The following is a 23,315-nucleotide window of genomic DNA, read 5'->3' on the forward strand; positions in this document are numbered from 1 at the left end:
CGAATGTGATGCGTCAAAAACACTTTAAATTCGCATGTCATCCCTAAAGACATTGTTTTCAATGACGGTCGTTCACATAAATGCGTTGCGATTCCTCTACAAATGCGATGCGATAAAAAAAGGGTCTTGTGCATTGCGAATTTAGTCTCCATAGACATCAATGTAAATCGTTCTTGAATCGCATTGATGGTTCAGATATGTGCGAATTCCACCACACTACTCTCCACAAAAACCAGGAAGTACACAGGAAGTTAACACTTTTTTTTTTTACATTATGATTCCATCGGCTAGAACATCAAATCGCAGCTATGTCCAACTCCTGAAATTCGTGGTAAAATCGATGTAAAATCGCGGTAAATTCGCCCCTCACACAGGACAAAAAACGGAGCAAATTCACAGTGCAGCAGTGTGAACCGAGCCTAAGGCTATGTTTCCACTAGTGCGTCCCCAAAGTCGCGCGATTTTGCCGCAATTTTTTACCGCGATTTTACCGCGACTTTTTACCGCGATTTGAAGCAATGCCTGTATCTATGGACCTCAAGTCGCATCAAAGTGGGACCAAAGTAGTGCAGGGACTACTTTGAAGTCGCTGCGACTTGAAGTCGCACAGATATGAACGGTACTCATTGGAAATCATGGGAAACAATTTGTCATGCGACTTTTCAGTCCCAAGTCGCATGAAAAGTCGCACTAGTGGAAACAGAGACTTAGTCATTTAGATCGCATATGTTCTACATTTTTATATTTGGCCAAACAACAAGAGAAACTCTTGACCATGTCTGCAGGCTTTATTTAATGAATTGCATCCACATGATTCAACGTTTAGCATTGTGTTTAAGAGCAGTTGTACCTTATAATTTGACCACAGAGTGTAAACATAAGACAAAAGGACATGATTGAAAGTATTACCTTCTATCTCTTTGCTGTTCACTCTGTGCAGTAGTTCTGGAAGCTGTAAAATAAACCAATAAATGTAAAATATTACTTGCATACAGATTTTCTTATTGAAATATACTTTGAAAAATAAATAAATAAATCATGTCTGGTATACCTGTAAAATATCTTATACACAGGTAATAAATACATAATAACAACAAACATAATAAATAAAGCTTAAGAGGTATAAAAAAAAAATAATAATCATAAACTTAAGCCTGGTACACACAGGTTTTTTTTGTTAAACCCAGCTAAGCGAAAAAAAAAAACAAACAAAAATAAAAAACGGAGAGATCGCTCTACTAACTAAGCAAGGTTAGTGTAGGGATCTCTCCCGCTGTGCCTCTCCTCCCCTCTCCCCTACCACACAAGAAATATTGATGCTTTAAAATGTGTGTTTTTTTTTAAGGTTTAAGATAATAACAGGATGTTATAGGTTAGTGCACGGCCTCAGTGAACTCATGCAAGTATTGCAATTACCAAAGCATACAGACGCTGATGCAACATTTCCATAACAAGTGAAACCACATGGGAATTCAAGCTTCCTCCCATGCAGTGTATGTATATAACATTTTCAGGGTCCATGCAGAAAGAGGGTGTAGTCAAAGATTTTGTCATTGGAAAATGAGTGCACTCTGTTAGATGATCCTAACAAACTACAGACATGAGGCTAAAGCCATGTCTAGAGTTTAAGAGTGCTTAGTCATCGCATCTTGATAAAATCTTCCCTGTTAATGTACTCAGACAGAAGTTCGTTTGGTACTTCAGACATGTTCCAGGTAAGTGTATTAGCCCCTGAAGAAGTAAAAGATAAATGCACTTATCCTTTTCTACCCTCCCTCAGGGGTCTCCCTGCAACGGTACTGTCCACAGCCTGACAGGCCGAGAGACCAGCTTTCTATTGATGTGAATGAAGGCAGTATAGCGCAGATGATTTCTAAAGGGTGAAGGGGGATATACAGTATTTTTTTTTTATCTTAAAGTTCTATCCTTTAAGCAAATAAAACATCAAAAATAGACATTAAAAAATGTCAATCCAAAAGAGATATTTCAGTTACAGTGGTATCTGATGGGCTAAGGCAGTCACCAGCTATTGATCAGTAAAAGGAGAAATCAAATTGGTTGTTCTGGGTTAGAGCATGGTCTTAAAATCATGTTGGTCTCTTGCACATGGGCATTTGTAGCCTTGTATTTTTTTTTTATATGGATCCAAACATATGTGCTTTGTTATCTATGGCACAATGTACAAGCTGCACAAAGTTCCGTAATGCAGTGATGTTCTCAGAGCCAGGTATAGGTGAGATCTTTACCCCACATAACTTGCATTTTTTACTCAGGATCCTTCTGTGCGTTTAAACATCAGTAAATTACTACTTGTGTGTGCAAGAGGCCCAACTGCCCAAGTTGCAATTACCAAATCCTGATGCAACATTTCAATAACAAGCTTAATCATTTCTCCTGCCACAATTGCTGGTTCTTTTCCTGTCCTTGCTACATTCTGTATAATATAAAAAAAAGGGAGCCTCTGATAAAGGTTTTTTTTAGTTCTGGATAGTGGATACCCAAGGTATACAGCGATTATTGGAGAGTTTTCCCTGACTTCTTGTCTTGGTAACAAAAAACGAACTAAAGAAAAAGAGGGAGGGGGCACCACCATCCAAGTGTAGATTTAGGCCCCTTTCACACTTATACGACTTCAAAGTCGCGCAATTTTACCGCGATTTCGCGGCCGCGATTTGGGAGCAGTACTACTTTGTACGACTTTGCCACATTTTTGGCATTAACAAATGAAAACATACAGTAGTTGGTATGAATCATAAGGGGGAACTCCACGCCAAGTTTTAAATAAAAAAACTGGCGTGGGTTCCCCCTAGGGGCATACCAGGCCCTTAGGTCTGGTATGGATTGTAAGGGGAACCCCCTAAATCCATACCAGACCCTTATCCGAGCACGCAGCCCAGCCGGTCAGGAATGGGGGTGGGGACGAGCAAGCTCCCCCCCCCCCCCTGGACCGTACCAGGCCGCATGCCCTCAACATGGGGGGTGGGTGCTTTGGGGCATGGCGGGCGCCCTGCGGGCCCCACCCCACCCCAGAGCACCTTGTCCCCATGTTGATGAGGACAAGGGCCTCTTCCCGACAACCCTGGCCGTTGGTTGTCGGGGTCTGCGGGCGGGGGGCTTATCGGAATCCGGGAGCCCCCTTTAATAAGGGGGCCCCCAGATCCCGGCCCCCCACCCTATGTGAACGAGTATGGGGTACATGGTACCCCTACCCATTCACCTAGGGAAAAAAGTGTCAATAAAAAACACAGTACACAGGTTTTAAATTAATTTATTAGGCAGCTCCGGGGTCTTCTTCCGACTTCGGGGGTCCTCTTCTGACTTCGGGGGTCTCTCTCGGTCTTCTCCCGGTGTCCGCATCTTCTGCCGGCTCCACCGCTATCTTCTGCCGCTCTTTTGCCAGCGGTGGCCCGGACTTCTGGATCGTCTTCTTCCCTCTTCTCTTCCAGAGATGTTGACACGATGCTCTCTCCAGCTGCAATGGTCTCTGAACACTCCGCAATGGACTTATATAGGCGGTGACCCCGCCCCCTTATGCCGTCACAGTCCCTGGGCATGCGACGTTTTAGGAGGCGTGGTCACCGGGTGATGACCACGCCCCCTTATGACAGCACAGTCCCAGCATGCCCCGGGACAGTGACCTCATAAGGGGGCGGGGTCACCGCCTATATAAGTCCATTGCGGAGCGTTCAGAGACCATTCCAGCTGGAGAGAGCGTTGTGTCAACATCTCTGGAAGAAAAGAAGAAGGCAGAAGGCAGAAGACAGAAGTCCAGGCCACCGCTAGCAATTGAGCTGCAGAAGATAGCGGAGGAGCCGGCAGAAGATCAGGACACCGGGAGGAGACGCCGGAGAGACCCCCGAAGTCGGAAGAGGACCCCGGAGCTGCCTAATAAATTACTTTAAAAACCTGTGTACTGTGTTTTTTATTGACACTTTTTTCCCTAGGTGAATGGGTAGGGGTACCATGTACCCCTACTCATTCACATAGGGTGGGGGGCCGGGATCTGGGGGCCCCCTTATTAAAGGGGGCTCCCGGATTCCGATAAGCCCCCCCGCCCGCAGACCCCGACAACCAAGGGCCAGGGTTGTCGGGAAGAGGCCCTTGTCCTCATCAACATGGGGACAAGGTGCTTTGGGGTGGGGGGCCCCGCAGGGTGCCCCCCATGCCCCAAAGCACCCACCCCCCATGTTGAGGGCATGCGGCCTGGTACGGTCCAGGAGGGGGGGCACTCGCTCGTCCCCACCCCCATTCCTGACTGGCCGGGCTGCGTGCTCGGATAATGGTCTGGTATGGATTTTGGGGGGGACCCCACACCGATTTTTCAGCGTAGGGGGTTCCCCTTTGATCCATACCAGAGCTAAGGGCCTGGTATGCCCCTGGGGGGGAACCCACGCCGGTTTTTCATTTAAAACTTGGCGCGGCGTTCCCCCTCAGGATTCATACCAGACAGCTGTCAGCACTGCCTGTCGCGCATCGCGTAAGGAAAAAAAAGTTTTCCTTTCCCGATCAGCGAGCCAGGCTTGTGCTTACAAAGTCGTACCGAAATCGTGTCTATATTATTCAGGCACGATTTGCATGCTACTTGAGGGTTTAACATTGAGGTCTATGGAGTACAACTCACATAGAAGTTGGACCAAAGTAGTGCAGGGACTACTGTCAAGTCGGCACGACTTAACCACTTGACGACCGCCTCACGCCGATGTACGTCGGCAAAGTGGCACGGACAGGCAAAATCACGTACAGGGTACGTGATTTGCCTTCCGCGGGTGGGGGGTCCGATCGGACCCCCCCCCGGTGCCCGAGGCGGTCGTCTTTTGTCCAGCGGCGATCGGTGATGAGGGGGAGACCATCCGTTCGTGGCCCCCCCCTCGCGATCGCCGCCGGCCAATGAAAACACTCCTTTGCTGCTGTATGCTAAACAGCAGCAAAGGAAGTGATGTCATCTCCCCTCGGGTCGGTATTTTCCGTTCCGGCCCGAGGAGAGAAGACATCTATGTGAGTGCACCAACACACACACACACAGTAGAACATGCCAGGCACACAAAACACCCCGATCCCCCCCCCGATCGCCCCCCGATCCCCCCCCAATCACCCCCCCCCCCTGTCACAAACTGACACCAGCAGTTTTTTTTTTTTCTGATTACTGCATAGTGTCAGTTTGTGACAGTTACAGTGTTGGGACAGTGAGTACTACCCCCCTTTAGGTCTAGGGTACCCCCCTAACCCCCCCTAATAAAGTTTTAACCCCTTGATCACCCCCTGTCACCAGTGTCACTAAGCGATCATTTTTCTGATCGCTGTATTAGTGTCGCTGGTGACGCTAGTTAGTGAGGTAAATATTTAGGTTCGCCGTCAGCGTTTTATAGCGTCAGGGACCCCCATATACTACCTAATAAATGTTTTAACCCCTTGATTGCCCCCTAGTTAACCCTTTCACCACTGATCACCGTATAACTGTTACGGTTGACGCTGGTTAGTTTGTTTATTTTTTATAGTGTCAGGGCACCCGCCGTTTATTACCAAATAAAGGTTTAGCCCCCTGATCGCCCGGCGGTGATATGCGTCGCCCCAGGCAGCGTCAGATTAGCGCCAGTACCGCTAACACCCACGCACGCAGCATACGCCTCCCTTAGTGGTATAGTATCTGTACGGATCAATATCTGATCCGATCAGATCTATACTAGCGTCCCCAGCAGTTTAGGGTTCCCAAAAACGCAGTGTTAGCGGGATCAGCCCAGATACCTGCTAGCACCTGCGTTTTGTGCCTCCGCCCAGCCCACCCAAGTGCAGTATCGATCGATCACTGTCACTTACAAAACACTAAACGCATAACTGCAGCGTTCGCAGAGTCAGGCCTGATCCCTGCGATCGCTAACAGTTTTTTTGGTAGCATTTTGGTGAACTGGCAAGCACCAGCCCCAGGCAGCGTCAGATTAGCGCCAGTACCGCTAACACCCACGCACGCACCGTACACCTCCCTTAGTGGTATAGTATCTGATCGCATCAATATCTGATCCGATCAGATCTATACTAGCGTCACCAGCAGTTTAGGGTTCCCAAAAACGCAGTGTTAGCGGGATCAGCCCAGATACCTGCTAGCACCTGCGTTTTGCCCCTCCGCCCGGCCCGGCCCAGCCCACCCAAGTGCAGTATCGATCGATCACTGTCACTTACAAAACACTAAACGCATAACTGCAGCGTTCGCAGAGTCAGGCCTGATCCCTGCGATCGCTAACGTTTTTTGGTAGCGTTTTGGTGAACTGGCAAGCGCCAGCGGCCTAGTACACCCCGGTCGTAGTCAAACCAGCACTGCAGTAACACTTGGTGACGTGGCGAGTCCCATAAGTGCAGTTGAAGCTGGTGAGGTGGCAAGCACAAGTAGTGTCCCGCTGCCACCAAAAAGACAAACACAGGCCCATCGTGCCCATAGTGCCCTTCCTGCTGCATTCGCCAATCCTAATTGGGAACCCACCGCTTCTGCAGCGCCCGTACTTCCCCCATTCACATCCCCAACCAAATGCAGTCGGCTGCATGAGAGGCATTTTTATGTCCTCCCGAGTACCCCTACCCAACGAACCCCCAAAAAAGATGTCGTGTCTGCAGCAAGCGCGGATATAGGCGTGACACCCGCTATTATTGTCCCTCCTGTCCTGACAATCCTGGTCTTTGCATTGGTGAATGTTTTGAACGCTACCATTCACTAGTTGAGTATTAGCGTAGGGTACAGCATTGCACAGACTAGGCACACTTTCACAGGGTCTCCCAAGATGCCATCGCATTTTGAGAGACCCGAACCTGGAACCGGTTACAGTTATAAAAGTTAGTTACAAAAAAAGTGTAAAAAAAAAAAAAAATATGAAATAAAAAAAAATAGTTGTTGTTTTATTGTTCTCTCTCTCTCTATTCTCTCTCTCTATTGTTCTGCTCTTTTTTACTGTATTCTATTCTGCAATGTTTTATTGTTATTGTTATTGTTATTATGTTTTATCATGTTTGTTTTTCAGGTGTGTAATTATTTACACTTTACTGTGCTTTATTGTTAACCATTGTTAACCATTTTTTTGTCTTCAGGTACGCCATTCACGACTTTGAGTGGTTATACCAGAATGATGCCTGCAGGTTTAGGTATCATCTTGGTATCATTCTTTTCAGCCAGCGGTCGGCTTTCATGTAAAAGCAATCCTAGCGGCTAATTAGCCTCTAGACTGCTTTTACAAGCCGTGGGAGGGAATGCCCCCCCCCCCCACCGTCTTCCGTGTTTTTCTCTGGCTCTCCTGTCTCAACAGGGAACCTGAGAATGCAGCCGGTGATTCAGCCAGCTGACCATAGAGCTGATCAGAGACCAGAGTGGCTCCAAACATCTCTATGGCCTAAGAAACCGGAAGCTACGAGTATTTCATGACTTAGATTTCGCCGGATGTAAATAGCGCCATTGGGAAATTGGGGAAGCATTTTATCACACCGATCTTGGTGTGGTCAGATGCTTTGAGGGCAGAGGAGAGATCTAGGGTCTAATAGACCACAATTTTTTCAAAAAAAGAGTACCTGTCACTACCTATTGCTATCATAGGGGATATTTACATTCCCCGAGATAACAATAAAAATGATTAAAAAAAAAAATATGAAAGGAACAGTTTAAAAGTAAGATTAAAAAAGCAAAAAAATAATAAAGAAAAAAAAAAAAAAAAACAAAAAAACACCCCTGTCGCCCCCTGCTCTCGCGCTAAGGCGAACGCAAGCGGCGGTCTGTCGTCAAACATAAACAGCAATTGCACCATGCATGTGAGGTATCACCGCGAAGGCCAGATCGAGGGCAGTAATTTTTCCAGTAGACCTCCTCTGTAAATCTAAAGTGGTAACCTGTAAAGGCTTTTGAAGGCTTTTAAACATGTATTTATTTTGTTGCCACTGCACGTTTGTGCGCAATTTTAAAGCATGTCATGTTTGGTATCCATGTACTCGGCCTAAGATCATCTTTTTTATTTCATCAAACATTTGGGCAATATAGCGTGTTTTAGTGCATTAAAATTAAAAAAAGTGTGTTTTTTCCCCAAAAAATGCGTTTGAAAAATCGCTGCGCAATTACTGTGTGAAAAAAAAAAATGAAACACCCACCATTTTAATCTGTAGGGCATTTGCTTTAAAAAAATATATAATGTTTGGGGGTTCAAAGTAATTTTTTTGCAAAAAAAAAAAACTTTTTCATGTAAACAATAAGTGTCAGAAAGGGCTTTGTCTTCAAGTGGTTAGAAGAGTGGGTGATGTGTGACATAAGCTTCTAAATGTTGTGCATAAAATGCCAGGACAGTTCAAAACCCCCCCAAATGACCCCATTTTGGAAAGTAGACACCCCAAGCTATTTGCTGAGAGGCATGTCGAGTCCATGGAATATTTTATATTGCGACACAAGTTGCGGGAAAGAGACAAATTTTTTTTTTTTTTTTTTTTTTTTTGCACAAAGTTGTCACTAAATGATATATTGCTCAAACATGCCATGGAAATATGTGAAATTACACCCCAAAATACATTCTGCTGCTTCTCCTGAGTACGGGGATACCACATGTGTGAGACTTTTTGGGAGCCTAGCCGCGTACAGGACCCCGAAAACCAAGCACCGCCTTCAGGCTTTCTAAGGGCGTGAATTTTTGATTTCACTCTTCACTGCCTATCACAGTTTCGGAGGCCATGGAATGCCCAGGTGGCACAAAACCCCCCCAAATGACCCCATTTTGGAAAGTAGACACCCCAAGCTATTTGCTGAGAGGTATAGTGAGTATTTTGCAGACCTCACTTTTTGTCACAAAGTTTTGAAAATTGAAAAAAGAAAAAAAAAAAATGTTTTTTCTTGTCTTTCTTCATTTTCAAAAACAAATGAGAGCTGCAAAATACTCACCATGCCTTTCAGCAAATAGCTTGGGGTGTCTACTTTCCAAAATGGGGTCATTTGGGGGGGTTTTGTGCCACCTGGGCATTCCATGGCCTCCGAAACTGTGATAGGCAGTAAAGAGTGAAATCAAAAATTTTCACCCTTAGAAATCCTGAAGGCAGTGATTGGTTTTCGGGGCCCCGTACGCGGCTAGGCTCCCAAAAAGTCCCACACATGTGGTATCCCCATACTCAGGAGAAGCAGCTAAATGTATTTTGGGGTGCAATTCCACATATGCCCATGGCCTGTGTGAGCAATATATCATTTAGTGACAACTTTATGAAAAAAAAAAAAAAAAAAAAAAAAAAGTGTCACTTTCCCGCAACTTGTGTCAAAATATAAAATATTCCATGGACTCAATATGCCTCTCAGCAAATAGCTTGGGGTGTCTACTTTATAAAATGGGGTCATTTGGGGGGGTTTTGTGCCACCTGGGCATTCCATGGCCTCCGAAACTGTGATAGGCAGTGAAGAGTGAAATCAAAAATTTACACCCTTAGAAATCCTGAAGGCGGTGATTGGTTTTCGGGGCCCCGTACGCGGCTAGGCTCCCAAAAAGTCCCACACATGTGGTATCCCCATACTCAGGAGAAGCAGCTAAATGTATTTTGGGGTGCAATTCCACATAGGCCCATGGCCTGTGTGAGCAATATATCATTTAGTGACGACTTTTTGTAAATATTTTTTTTTTTTGTCATTTTTCAATCACTTGGGACAAAAAAAATAAATATTCAATGGGTTCAACATGCCTCTCAGCAATTTCCTTGGGGTGTCTACTTTCCAAAATGGGGTCATTTGGGGGGGTTTTGTACTGCCCTGCCATTTTAGCACCTCAAGAAATGACATAGGCAGTCATAAACTAAAAGCTGTGTAAATTCCAGAAAATGTACCCTAGTTTGTAGACGCTATAACTTTTGCGCAAACCAATAAATATACGCTTATTGACATTTTTTTTACCAAAGACATGTGGCCGAATACATTTTGGCCTAAATGTATGACTAAAATTTAGTTTATTGGATTTTTTTTATAACAAAAAGTAGAAAATATCATTTTTTTTCAAAATTTTCGGTCTTTTTCCGTTTATAGCGCAAAAAATAAAAACCGCAGAGGTGATCAAATACCATCAAAAGAAAGCTCTATTTGTGGGAAGAAAAGGACGCAAATTTCGTTTGGGTACAGCATTGCATGACCGCGCAATTAGCAGTTAAAGCGACGCAGTGCCAAATTGGAAAAAGACCTCTGGTCCTTAGGCAGCATAATGGTCCGGGGCTCAAGTGGTTAAAGTCGTGCCAATATGAATGGTAGTCATTGAAAATCATGGAGAATGACTTGTCATACGATTTTGCAGTACAAAATCGTGGGACAAGTTGTATAAGTGTGAAAGGGGCCTTATTGAGATAAATGATAAACGCATGAAATGAGTAGAGGGATGACAAGGCAGAGTGCCAAATGAGTCTGATCGGCTGCAGTACATCTACCCGCCTGCTTTCTTGCTCCAATCTGCAATCCCTGGCCGCTTCTCATAAATCCGCAGCTGCACTTTACTGGCTTCCTCTTCCATCCCTGACCGATGACCATTTACCTTTGGAAGACCTGCTACACCCAGGCTGTTTGATATGCAGATTGTCATTTTTACCACAATGAATGCATTTCATGTGTTTTTTTTTATCATTATCTCAATAAATATACACTAAGATGGTGGCACCCTCCCTCTCATTATCTTTGTTAAACATGTGTACTAGAGGGATTTACCCAAGACCCTGCTTCATTTATTTATTGGACATTTAAGGACTTATATTCTTAACCCTTTAAATTATAATTCCAATCAAATTCTAACTAAGGCTAAATCTACTCCCAACCCAGTCTAAAGGCCCGTACACACGATCGGACTTTTTGACAACAAACATGCAAACGAGCTGTTTTGGAGCAACATCCGACCGTGTGTACGCTCCATCGGACTTTTGTTGGTTGCACAAACTTTACGGCAACAAAAGTCAGATGGAGCAAAGTCCGATCGTGTGTACGCAAACGCATCAGACTTTTGTACAAACTACAGTACGCGGCCGTGAGAATGTTTCCAGAGCGAACCCATCGCGCTGGTTCTCTGCGACAGGGTACTGTACATCTCGCACTGGCTGCAATAGGAAAAACACATTTTCCTACTGCAGCGAGCGCGAGAGGGAATTCCCCTCTGGGGGCATACCAGGCCCTTAGGTCTGGTATGGATCTTAAGGGAAACCCCCTACGCCGAAAAAACGGCATGGGGGTCCCCCCCAAATCCATACCAGACCCTTATCCGAGCACCCCAGCCCGGCCGGTCAGGAAAGGGGGTGGGGACGAGTGAGCGCCCCCCCCCCCCCCCGAGCCGTACCAGGCCGCATGCCCTCAACATGGGGGGTGGGTGCTTTGGGGGAGGGGGGCAGCCCCCCTCCCCCAAAGCACCTTGTCCCCATGTTGATGAGGACAAGGGCCTCTTCCCGACAACCCTGGCCGTTGGTTGTCGGGGTCTGTGGGCGGGGGGCTTATTGGAATCCGGGAGTCCCCCTTAATAAGGCTGGGCCCCCAGATCCCGGCCCCCCACCCTATGTGAATGAGTATGGGGTACAGCGTACCCCTACCCATTCACCTAGGGAAAGAAGTGTCAATAAATAAACTACACAGGTTTTAAAATGTATTTATTAGGCAGCTCCGGGGTCTTCTTCCGACTTCGGGGGGACTCTCTGTTGTCGTCTCCGCGCTCTCTGGTTCTTCTCCGGTGCCTTCTTCCTTCTGCCGGGCTCCTCCGCTATCTTCTGCTCTTTTGCCAGCGGAGGAGCCCGGACATTCTTCCCTCTTCTCTTCCAGAGATGTTGACACGACGCTCTCTCCGGCTGTAATGCTGTCTGTGCGCTCTGCTATGACTTATATAGGCAGTGACCCCGCCCCCTATGACATCACAGTCCTGGGGCATGCTGGAAATGTGAGGTCATAAGGGGGCGTGGTCATGTCATCATATGGCCATGCCCCCTTTATGACATCACAGTCCCAGCATGCCCCAGGACTGTGATGTCACGGGGGGGCGGGTCACAGCCTATATAAGTCATAGCAGAGCGCAAAGACAGCATTACCACCGGAGAGAGCGTCGTGTCAACATCTCTGGAAGAGAAGAGGGAAGAAGACGATCCAGATGTCCGGGCTCCTCTGCTAGCAAAAGAGCGGCAAAAGAGCAGAAGATAGCGGAGGAGCCCGGCAGAAGGAAGAAGGCACCGGAGAAGAACCAGAGAGCGAGAAGACCCCCGAAGTCGGAAGAAGACCCCCAAAGTCGGAAGAAGACCCCGGAACTGCCTAATAAATTAATTTTAAAACCTGTGTAGTGTGTTTTCTTTATTGACACTTTTTTCCCTAGGTGAATGGGTAGGGGTACGCTGTACCCCATACTCATTCACATAGGGTGGGGGGCCAGGATCTGGGGTCCCCCTTATTAAAGGGAGCTCCCGGAATCCGATAAGCCCCCCGCCCGCAGACCCCGACAACCAACGGCCAGGGTTGTCGGGAAGAGGCCCTTGTCCTCATCAACATGGGGACAAGGTGCCTTGGAGTGGAGGGGCCGCAGGGCGCCCCCTCCCCCAAAGCACTCATCCCCCATGTTGAGGGCATGCAGCCTGGTACGGCTCAGGAGGGGGGGGGGGCGCTCGCTCATCCCCAACCCCTTTCCTGACCGGCCGGGCTGCATGATCGGATAAGGGTCTGGTATGGATTTGGGGGGGCCCCACGCTGTTTTTTCGACGTAGGGGGTTTCCCTTAAGATCCATACCAGACCTAAGGGCCTGGTATGCCCCTGGAGGGGAACCCATGCCGGTTTTTTATTTAAAATTTGGCGTGGAGTTTCTCCTCAAGATTCATACCAAACACAGTGCCTGGCATTGGCAATAAAAGTGGCGAGATTGACTCAATATCAGATAAACAATACAGAAGTTGACCAAAGGGTGGTGGTAAAGAGCTGAAAAACCACGTGATTTGGTGAAAGTTGGCTGGAAAAGTCCTGTCGTCTGTATGCAAGACAAACTTCTGGCCAACGCCCTTTGTACAAAAATCCAAAGGAAAGTTTGTACAAAGTCCTATCGTGTGTATGGGGCTTTAGACTATTCTATCTACGCTGTAAAAGAAAAAAAGTGTATACTTGCCTATTCTGAAGCCACTTCGGTCCGTTCACATGTCGAGCTCCTTGTGCAAGATTCAGTGCAGAGGGGGGACAGCCAAAAACCGCTGCAGCAAAGTAAGCCTATGGGTGACGACATCGCTCAGGCTCTGCAGCTGTTGTCACTGCCTCTCCTCTACACTTAGGCTGATGCTGGGACCCGGTTATGTGACTGGACCGGCTTCAGAATAGGTAAGTATAGACATCTTTTCTTTTACAGGGTAGATAGAATAGTCTTAGAATGGAGATGGGAGTAGATTTAGCCTTAGAATTTGACTGGAATTCCACTTTAAGGGCATTTTTTGCTTGAGGCTGGGTTCACATCTCTGTGCGGAGCAGCTCACAGCAGAGGACCAATGCGTCCCTGTTTCGGTCCAAATTTTTGGCTGAATTCGGACCTGAAACCGACCAGAAGATGCCCAGGACTCCAGTGCAATTCGCTCCACAGCTGTCCCGGGGCTGTGTGAATTGGCTCCATTGAGAGCCAGTCACAGGCTCCTGACAGGCAAATTGGATGCGGAGAAATCCACATCCAATTCGTAATAGTGTGAACCCAGCCTTATTTACCCTTTTTTGAGCTAACCTTGTGCATTGTTTGAGGTTCGAAAACTTCCTCACTCTGTTCAAAGCTAAAACATTTATGTTCAGTTAGAGTTTCCTTTTAGATATGCGTTTGGGTGGACTTGAACATTTTAGCCCTCAACATTCTGAGATAGAGGGACATCTTTTAGCACAAAGTATATGGACACATCCCTGCCACTCTCCCATTTATGCAGATCATGAAGAAATTTTTTTTTTTAAATGACCAATTAAAAGCCACATTTGCATTTTACAACCATTTCTATTCATTTTTAATGCCTTTCCAAAATAACAGATGCAGCAGTTTGGAGATTTGGTAAAACGTTTAGTGTAGTAAAAACACTTTTGGTAGTTATATAGTGCATTTTGTTATAGGGATCAGTACATCAAACCAAAAAGAGGGACCGATAAGGTAGAAAAAGGGAGAGATTTGGTTCCAAAATTGGGACAGTTTGGAGCTAGGATTTTAGGTGAGCTTAAAACATGAAATATTATAAAGGAACGTCTAAAAGTGTTAATTGTGCCTAAGCAATATCCTGAGAAATCTTTTTCCTTGTATCTTTTGCCTAGAATTCCTTCTGAAATTGGCAGTATACTGGTATGTGAGGGTGCCTAGGTACTCCTGTACCTACAGCCTCATAGATGTATCTATGCGGTGTGAGATCCAAGGCACTATTGCTTAAACCCCTTTCACACTAGGGCGATTTTCAGGCGCTTTAGTGCTGAAAATATAGCCTCTGCTAAGCACCTAAAAACAGTCTCACATTCATTCAAGTGTGACTTTTCACACTCATGCGGTACGCTTGCGGGACGTTCTGAAAAGTCCTGCAACCAAGCATCTTTGGGGCGGGTTGAGAGCACTGTATTTAGCGCTCCCAAAATGCTCTGCCCATTGGAATGACTGGACAGTGCTTCCAAAACCCCTCAAAAGCACTTCGGAAGCGCCACAACAAGGGAGTTTTTAACCCCTTCTTTGAGGTTAAAAGTGTCCCACTAGCGGCTGAAAAGCGCTGCTTAAACGGCGGTAAAGCGCCGCTAAAACGAGTGGGGCTTTGCCGCGAAAGCAGCTGTGGCCCCAGTGTGAAAGAGGTCTTAAGCAGCCCATACATTCATCGATTTTTACTTGAACAAAAACAAAACAAAAAAAAACTGTTTCCCCATCCACACATTCAATGTGCATGAGTGAATCATCCCACTGTGCTATTGTGTTCTGACGGTGGGGAGTATACAACCAAGGTGCCCTCACATTGATTAAAATTCAATTCATTTATGGCCAGCTTTAGTGAGATTTGGGGAGATCACTGCTGAGCTTCTCACTGTTCTCCTTGCTGGAGGCTCAACATGAGAAAGAAGAAAGCTAAAAGTTGGCCACTTTCACACACAGAGAATGTGCAGAACAAGGCATGTAATTGCATAGAGATAACAGGAAAGTCCTTTGTTTTTGTTTTTTTCTTTTTTGGAGGCATAGCCTATGGAGTTTAGGATCTCTTTAAAGTGACCCACTTCTGCAAAAGATTAAGCGCCTGTTTTACACAGTTTAATACCTGTCCCCCTGCCCATGCTCTCTATCACTGCCTTAGAATCTTCAGCATTTGACATACCTCCAGGTATGTTGGATGCCTGGTTTCCTGCTGTGCACTGTGGTTCCTTCCACTAGCCCACTATGTTATTCTTTACCCTTTGACATAGGGTATGAGGATGAAACCACAGAGCACAGAGGGGGAACAGGCATTTGGCTGTTTAGGGAGAAGATCTCTCCAGCAGCAGAAGCTCAAGTTCAGCAGAGCGGGAGGTGAGACTGTTTTTTTGCAGGCACATCTTTATTTCATTTTTTCAGAAGGGTCAGAGTTGCTTTATTATAGAGGAAGTAAACCCTGATGGGTTTTACTTCCTGTTTTGTTCCCTACAAAAGTAAAAGCATAATGTGCTAGTATGCATCGCATACTAGCACATTATGTGACACTTACCTGCAAACGAAGCCCGCGCTGTCAACACTGGAAGTCGCATCCATGTTTGCCCCTCTTCCTTCTGAGGCCACGGACTCCGGCTCTGTGGCTGGCCGGAGTCGCGTGGCGTCACTCCCACGCATGCGCGGGGGGGCCACTAGTCACGGCCCTTGCTATTGAAGAAACGGCACGGAGGGCCGTTTCTTCACGGTACAAAGTAAATGTCTCCTAAACAGCGTACGTTTAGGAGATATTTACTGCACCTATAGGTAAGCCTATAATAAGGCTTACCTATGGGTACAACTTGAAAATGGAGGTTTACAACCTCTTTAAGTATGACGTTTTAAAAAGAAGAGGCAAAAACAGTCTTTGGGTCCACTATAGCAAATACCAAAAAGAAAATCTCGGCATGACTTATGTACTTAAAAGGACCTCTTCTTACGAAAAAATAATAAATGCACATATTTTTGCAGGAAAAAAAAATGTGCATTTATTATTCTTCCTACAGGAGCCTGCAAAGCATTGCACCTGCGATTAGTGGATCACGGGTTCAATGTCAGGCTCCTACACACTCTCTCTCCAGTCTTCTGCTGATACCACTATATAGACTTTCAGCTAGAAAACTGCATAGAGTGAATGGATTGATCAGCATGCTCATAGCCCATTGAGAACTACAAGCCACCTACTGTGATGGAAGATGGTACTTGTAGTTTATTCATTCACAAATGCCTGTGAATGAAAGGTATAGCTGTGCGGGTAGTGCCACATGCAGCCACGCTACATTTAAATGTGACAGCGTGCTATGGATCCTCTTCCCTGCAGATGCTGTCGCATTCAAATTCAGCGCAGCTGCAAGGGGAGAGCGGAGCAGGAGCTGGAACATATTACACCCTTAATATGGGTGTAGCATGTTTTAAAGGTGAGCTTGATCTGTGAGGTCATGTCATCCAATTAGGGCTGCAACTAACGATTATTTTTATAATCGATTAGTTGGCCGATTATTGTTTCGATTAATCGATTAATCGGTTAATAACCTTAAAAGAGGATGTGGTGTATAATTTAGTTAATATGTAAAGTTTTAAAAAAGGCAATTTATTCTTAAATATCTCTATGCAGTGGTAAATATAAATAACCAACTATATGGTTAAGGAGCAGAATATCTAATCCACTCTGAGAATAACAGACAGAAGAGATATACCGTATATACTATTAGAGGAGAGATATACTGTATATACTATTAGAGGAGATATGATGTATATACTATTAGAAGAGATATACTGTATATACTATTAGAAGAGCTATACTGTATATACTATTAGAGGAGAGATATACTGTAGATACTGTTAGAGGAGAGACATACTGTATATAGTATTAGAGGAGAGATATACTGTATATACTATTAAAGGGTGAATCTGGTAAATGTCATCAGATTCAGAGATCAAATTTTTTTTATTTAAAAAAAACAATGTCTTCCTTTAAAAAAAATGTAATTTTAAGAATGTTCATTTGATTTTCTAATCGTTAGTGGGATCAAATCGACTTTCATTTTCAACCACAGTGATGGGAAAATTTGAAAATAATAGAAAACTTCTTGGTCAAAGGAATTTTCATACAGTGTATGTGGTTTTCGTTCAGAAATTACATTACTTTTAAAAACAGAATGTTATAAAAAAAAGATTTTTCGTCTGAATATTCTGGTCTGAAAATTGATCATAAGGCTCGTTTCACACCTATGCAGTTTGCTTTTGATCTGTTTCTGCAGTACTTTTTGCTGTGCGTTTTGATTTTTGTGCACATGATTTGTGCTGCGATTTGCATTTTTGCATTTGTTTGGCCAATTTGTTGTTGGGCAGATTAAAAAAACACAAATTGCTGCAAAAACGTATTACATGCTTTTCTGCAGCTTCTCCATTGAAGTATATTGAGCCAAAAAAAGCACCACTTTACGTTAAGTCCCGGCCCTCTCCAAATACGCAGCAGCTGAAAAAAGCATAGTTATGAACGTGTCCCATAGGAAACCATGTAAATGAACTGTAGTGCGTTTCTGCAAAAGGCACCAAAAAATGCATAGATGTGAACCAGGCCTAAGACGTAACATAATGGGGTTAAAAAAAAATAAAATTAGCCCTTTATAGTACAAAAAAAAAAAATCAGATAATCACTACTGTAAGGGGTTCCTTTTTTTACTGTAGAAACTGTGAAAGTAATATTTACAGTAGCGATTATTTGCTCTTTTTGTACTATAAAGGGCCAATTTTCTTTTTTTTTTAACCCAATTATGTTACTGGCCGATTAATCGATGGTGAAAATAGTAATCGATTAATTTTATAATCGATTAGTTGTCGATTAATCGATTAGTTGTTTCAGCCCTACATCCAATAATACAATATAAAAACACAGATAAATCTTATTTGGCTAAAACGGATAGATGCAATGCAATAAAGCAGGAAGAAAAGTACTTACTTCTCTTAATTACAGCTCGTATTGATGACAAAGGTCCTTGTCTGAAAAAAGAGGGTTGGATTAGTTACTTGATATGGAACAAAACAACTTGGAACAAAAAGCACAAAATCTGACTTGGTTCTTGCAAGCATTCCATCATTTTCTAAAAGAAAATATCGCAAGCCAGTTTACTATATTTATGCCAGCACTGTAAAATAATCTCCCAATCCCACCCTGGTTAAACTCTCTGTAATGGAAACCAGAATCTTTAAAGAAAATCAGCCGTATAACAAATAAAAAGCACAATTCGTACGGTTTTAATTGGTTTGCTTTTGTGTTGCTTGTTAAGAAAAAGCAAATACACAGAGATACACACACGGCACTCGCATTGTTGTTCTCGTGCTGCCTTGATGAGAACTTAGGCTCTCTGCTACAGGGGAAGCACTTGGAGGATGAACTATGCGTTTCTCTGTAAGAGAAGCTGGAGTCTCCAGATGACTGTTCCCATGAGATGCATACAAGATTAGAAACACACACGCATCAATTTACCAAACAGAGCACAAGCAGTTTTCATCAAGCCAAAATGTTCACGTACACAACAGACACTTTTGTAAAGTAGAAGAACTCTAAAAGTTTAAATAAAACTATTTAGTAAGATGGTAAAGGCACCTTACCATGTTCTCATTTCTGAAAGCACTTCTGAAAGATGAACACCGGGCACAAAGACTTTTATTTCAATAGATTCCTCAGTAGCCACAAAAGGATATAAGTCAACCTTATGTGCACAAAATGTCTTTGCAAACCCAGATATTTCCTAGTAAAAGTAGCAGTGACACCATCGTTTTGTTGTACATAGCCTGTGCAGACAGCAGAGCTGTGGGAAGCTCCCCCAAGCTCCACGCACTACAGACTGTTTGCAGAAGGGGCAGACACGAGACCAGTCACCCTATTCTAGAAGTGAGAGCAACAGTGGTCTTTATATATATATATATATATATATATATATATATATATATATATATATATATATATATATATAATGTATATATAAAAAACAACAATGCCACAACTTAATTGCTGAATGCATGCTATGGGTCTGACTCAGAGAACTGACTTTTAAAAAGCATGCAAAGCTTGGTTTATGGGACAAGGTCCTGAATGCCAATAAATGTAAAATGTTATGAGTGTCTGTACATTACATCCCAGTTATAAGATTTTATGTATAGCTCGGTACACACACACTAATATATATATATATATATATATATATATATATGTATACACACACACACATACACTATTACATTATATATATATACACATATACACACACACTATTACATATATATATATATATATATATATATATATATATATATATATACACACACACACACACACACACACACACAGATTAGTTTTGGACCTCTGTCAGATTTTTATTGTTCTCTGTGTCCCTGTTGGTAAGATTAGGCCCCTTTCACACGGACGGACCGGTTATCTCCGTCTTTCTTCCATCCGTCAACAGACAACAACAGCATTCCTATGGGCAAACGGATGACAATACGTTAACCTCCGCTTCTGCTTTTATCCGTTTTTTTTACCTACAAGGCTACGTCCAGATCCATAAAAACGGATATTAACTGACAATGTCCGTCAACGTCCGATCAGTTAAGATCTATTTTGAAGAAATAATTCAAAATTCATACTCTGACAAATAAAAAAACAAAGTGAAAAAAACTTTATTTTAAAAGGGTTATGCAGAATAATAAAACTAAAATTGTTTTGAACATATCATGTGCTTTTGTCTTTTTATGCTATCAAAACACAATGAAATAACCAAAATGAATTAATACATTTAAATTTGCACTGCATTATTTATATATATTGGTACTGCCATGGAACTTCTCCTGATGGAGAAAGAAAGCAGTCGGCAAATTGTTCACGCATGGAAATGTAGGATGGGAGGAGCAATGCTTTCTGGGTAATTTCCTTAAAGGCACAGAAACTGCTGTAAACGGATGAAAACACGGATGTGAACGTGTACATTAACAAATGAAGACGGATATTAACGGAACGGAAGACGGATGAAAACTGAGATTAACGGAACATAAGACGGATGAAGCAACGGATAAGAACTGATACGTTTTTAATGTGGCTAAACTAATGATGCCCGTGTGAAAGGGGCTTTACCCTTTCGATTTGTCCTGGTGACCATTGTCACAGGGATAGGAAGTGATAGGGAATTCAAAACAATTAAAAAAGGCAGTGATGGAAATTTTTCAATGGGGACGTGCGTATCAGCTGTCTAGAAGGGGATATCTTCCCATTTTGTAGAGATTTCCTCTTACTTCTTTGAGTGTCCTCAGAACAGGAAGTGAAAGGAAATCTCACTAAGAGATCATTACCAGCAAAACAAACATGCAGGGGCTTCACACTTCACTGCATTATCCAAAAAAGGTTTTTTATTATAAATACACCCACCCACTAATACCTGCCTTACTTCTGCTACCCTGCACATCTGTTCAGTTGTCACAGAAATGAGTCTAGTCATGTGTGAGCACCATGTTGACCTGTGCTGAAGCTTACACAGAGTTAATGACCTTCTCCCTTCCTCGCAGTGTTAGGGCTTGGAGATTAGTCACATAGGCCCGAACAATACATTCCTTGAGTAAGAGCAGTAGGCCACATTGCCCACCCCTTCCTGAAAGTATGGGGTATTTGTAAGAGCTTCAACAAAACGGTGGGAAAGCCCGGCAAAGTGGACTATTAGTGGGGAGGGAATTGGTTTGCGTGTTATAATACCAGATCTGCCAAAGTGCATAATGAACACAACTGTCCTTAGTAAAATAGACACATTTATGCAAAATTGGGCCTAATTTACAATCAGAGATAACACAAAATCACAAGCCATAATCTGAAGGTGAATATGGAATACTTGGGTGTAAATGTGAACTATGGTAAGATGGTAGCGTGCATTGCAGACCTTTGCTGCCAGTAAAATGAGAGCGCCAGCTGTCAGAAGACATATAATATAGCATACAGCAAGTGCCAGGAAATGGATAATAGAAGCTTATGGAACCAGAATACAACTGTATTGGAATGCTCATACTCTGCAGATGTGTCTATGCAGATAATACGTAGTTGGTAGCAGCACTGTTTTTACTACTTCTCCACTGACATGAAGTGAAGTGGACATCTATAGTGGTTTCATACATATTTCTTTATGTATTGATCCAAAAAAAGCATGACCCGTTTCTACTGTTTTTTTCCCCAAACTAATTTAGTGCATGCATCAGGCCTGAGAAAAATGTGCAAATTACAGTCATCTATATATGGGCCGATTAGAATTCTTTAAGTTGGCCATAGATGGATTGAAATTTGGCCGGTTTAGCAGGGAACAGCCAAATTTTAATGTACGTGTGGCTGCACTTGCTCGACAGAAGTCGATGTAACAATCAGCTTTTGTTGAATGGTCTTGATGGAAATGTTTCTTGATCAGGCACTGCCACTGATCAGGGTATTCTGACAGCGGAGAGTCCCCACTGTCAGATTACAGCTCGGGGGGGAGAGTCCCCACTGTCAGATTACAGCTCGGGGGGGAGAGTCCCCACTGTCAGATTACAGCTCGGGGGGAGAGTCCCCACTGTCAGATTACAGCTCGGGGGGAGAGTCCCCACTGTCAGATTACAGCTCGGGGGGAGAGTCCCCACTGTCAGATTACAGCTCGGGGGGAGAGTCCCCACTGTCAGATTACAGCTCGGGGGGAGAGTCCCCACTGTCAGAATACAGCTCGGGGGGAGAGTCCCCACTGTCAGAATACAGCTCGGGGGGAGAGTCCCCACTGTCAGAATACAGCTCGGGGGGAGAGTCCCCACTGTCAGAATACAGCTCGGGGGGAGAGTCCCCACTGTCAGAATACAGCTCGGGGGGAGAGTCCCCACTGTCAGAATACAGCTCGGGGGGAGAGTCCCCACTGTCAGAATACAGCTCGGGGGGAGAGTCCCCACTGTCAGAATACAGCTCGGGGGGAGAGTCCCCACTGTCAGAATACAGCTCGGGGGGAGAGTCCCCACTGTCAGAATACAGCTCGGGGGGAGAGTCCCCACTGTCAGAATACAGCTCGGGGGGAGAGTCCCCACTGTCAGAATACAGCTCGGGGGGGGAGAGTCCCCACTGTCAGAATACAGCTCGGGGGGGAGAGTCCCCACTGTCAGAATACAGCTCGGGGGGGAGAGTCCCCACTGTCAGAATACAGCTCGGGGGGAGAGACCCCACTGTCAGAATACAGCTCGGGGGGAGAGACCCCACTGTCAGAATACAGCTCAGGGGGAGAGTCCCCACTGTCAGAATATAGCTCAGGGGGAGAGTCCCCACTGTCAGAATATAGCTCAGGGGGAGAGTCCCCACTGTCAGAATACAGCTTAGGGGGAGAGTCTATCCAACTTGACCGTGGGGAAGGAGGGATCTGTTCGTTTTTTCCATTCAGCCTGCTGGCTAAACAAAGAAAATGATTCATCTAAAGCCAACCTTAGTTTTGATTTGTGGATATTATGTTGTACAATGGGAAACAGCTCCCCCAGCAGATATCACTTTAGAACAAAAAATATGTTACTTGATAATGGACAGATGCTAGGCTACATCAAGAGACTTCTCTATGGAGCCCCAGCAGACATCACTAGCTGAGGCTTGTTGAAGGAAGAAGCAAATTGCCAGAACACTTTGATCACTGTTCTTATTCCATGATAAGCCAAGACTAGAGTCACTTACAGGCCACCTCATGATCACATGACGCAACATGATTATGGAAGCACCTGTCTGCCAACATTGTGTCTCTCTGTAAAACATCTGTACTGGTAATGCACATTACAGCCATTATAATTCTTCTGATCTAAAGATATCTATATGGACAGTAGATAGGGTGGCAATTATGGTCGGATAGTGGCCATGTCCTTTGTGGTCATTATGTGACTGACGGCTAAACACCACACATTACTGCTGCTTTGGACACACTGGCAATCTGGGTTCTGGGATTAGCCCAGCTCATGTAAAAACCCCTATCTGCCTTTTTGTTACTGCAGATGGACTGGGTGATAGGAAATTCCTGCTAGGACCTGATAGATTCTGATGGCCAATTCTGTCAGCTAGACATAACCCAATATCATCTCAAATCACTTTTTTTTTCTTAAATGTGTGCTTCTCTTGTCCCGATTTATTTGCACTACTTTATAGATTAGATAAATCC

General features: G+C 44.3%; 1 protein-coding gene across 1 annotated transcript in view; it reads right to left on the reverse strand.

The window, feature by feature from the left end:
• Window positions 1-23,315, reverse strand: part of SH3D19 (SH3 domain containing 19) — a 200,275-nt gene that overhangs the window by 71,881 nt on the left and 105,079 nt on the right. Inside the window, exons 3-4 of the mRNA XM_073604961.1 lie at window positions 18,092-18,132; window positions 910-952 (exon numbers count right to left, since the gene is read on the reverse strand). Coding sequence (XP_073461062.1) covers window positions 910-952; window positions 18,092-18,132 — 84 coding nt within the window. The remainder of the gene's footprint in view (window positions 1-909; window positions 953-18,091; window positions 18,133-23,315) is intronic.

The sequence above is a fragment of the Aquarana catesbeiana genome, linkage group LG01 (genome assembly GCF_042186555.1).
Source record: "Aquarana catesbeiana isolate 2022-GZ linkage group LG01, ASM4218655v1, whole genome shotgun sequence".
In the NCBI taxonomy this organism is placed as follows: domain Eukaryota; kingdom Metazoa; phylum Chordata; class Amphibia; order Anura; family Ranidae; genus Aquarana; species Aquarana catesbeiana.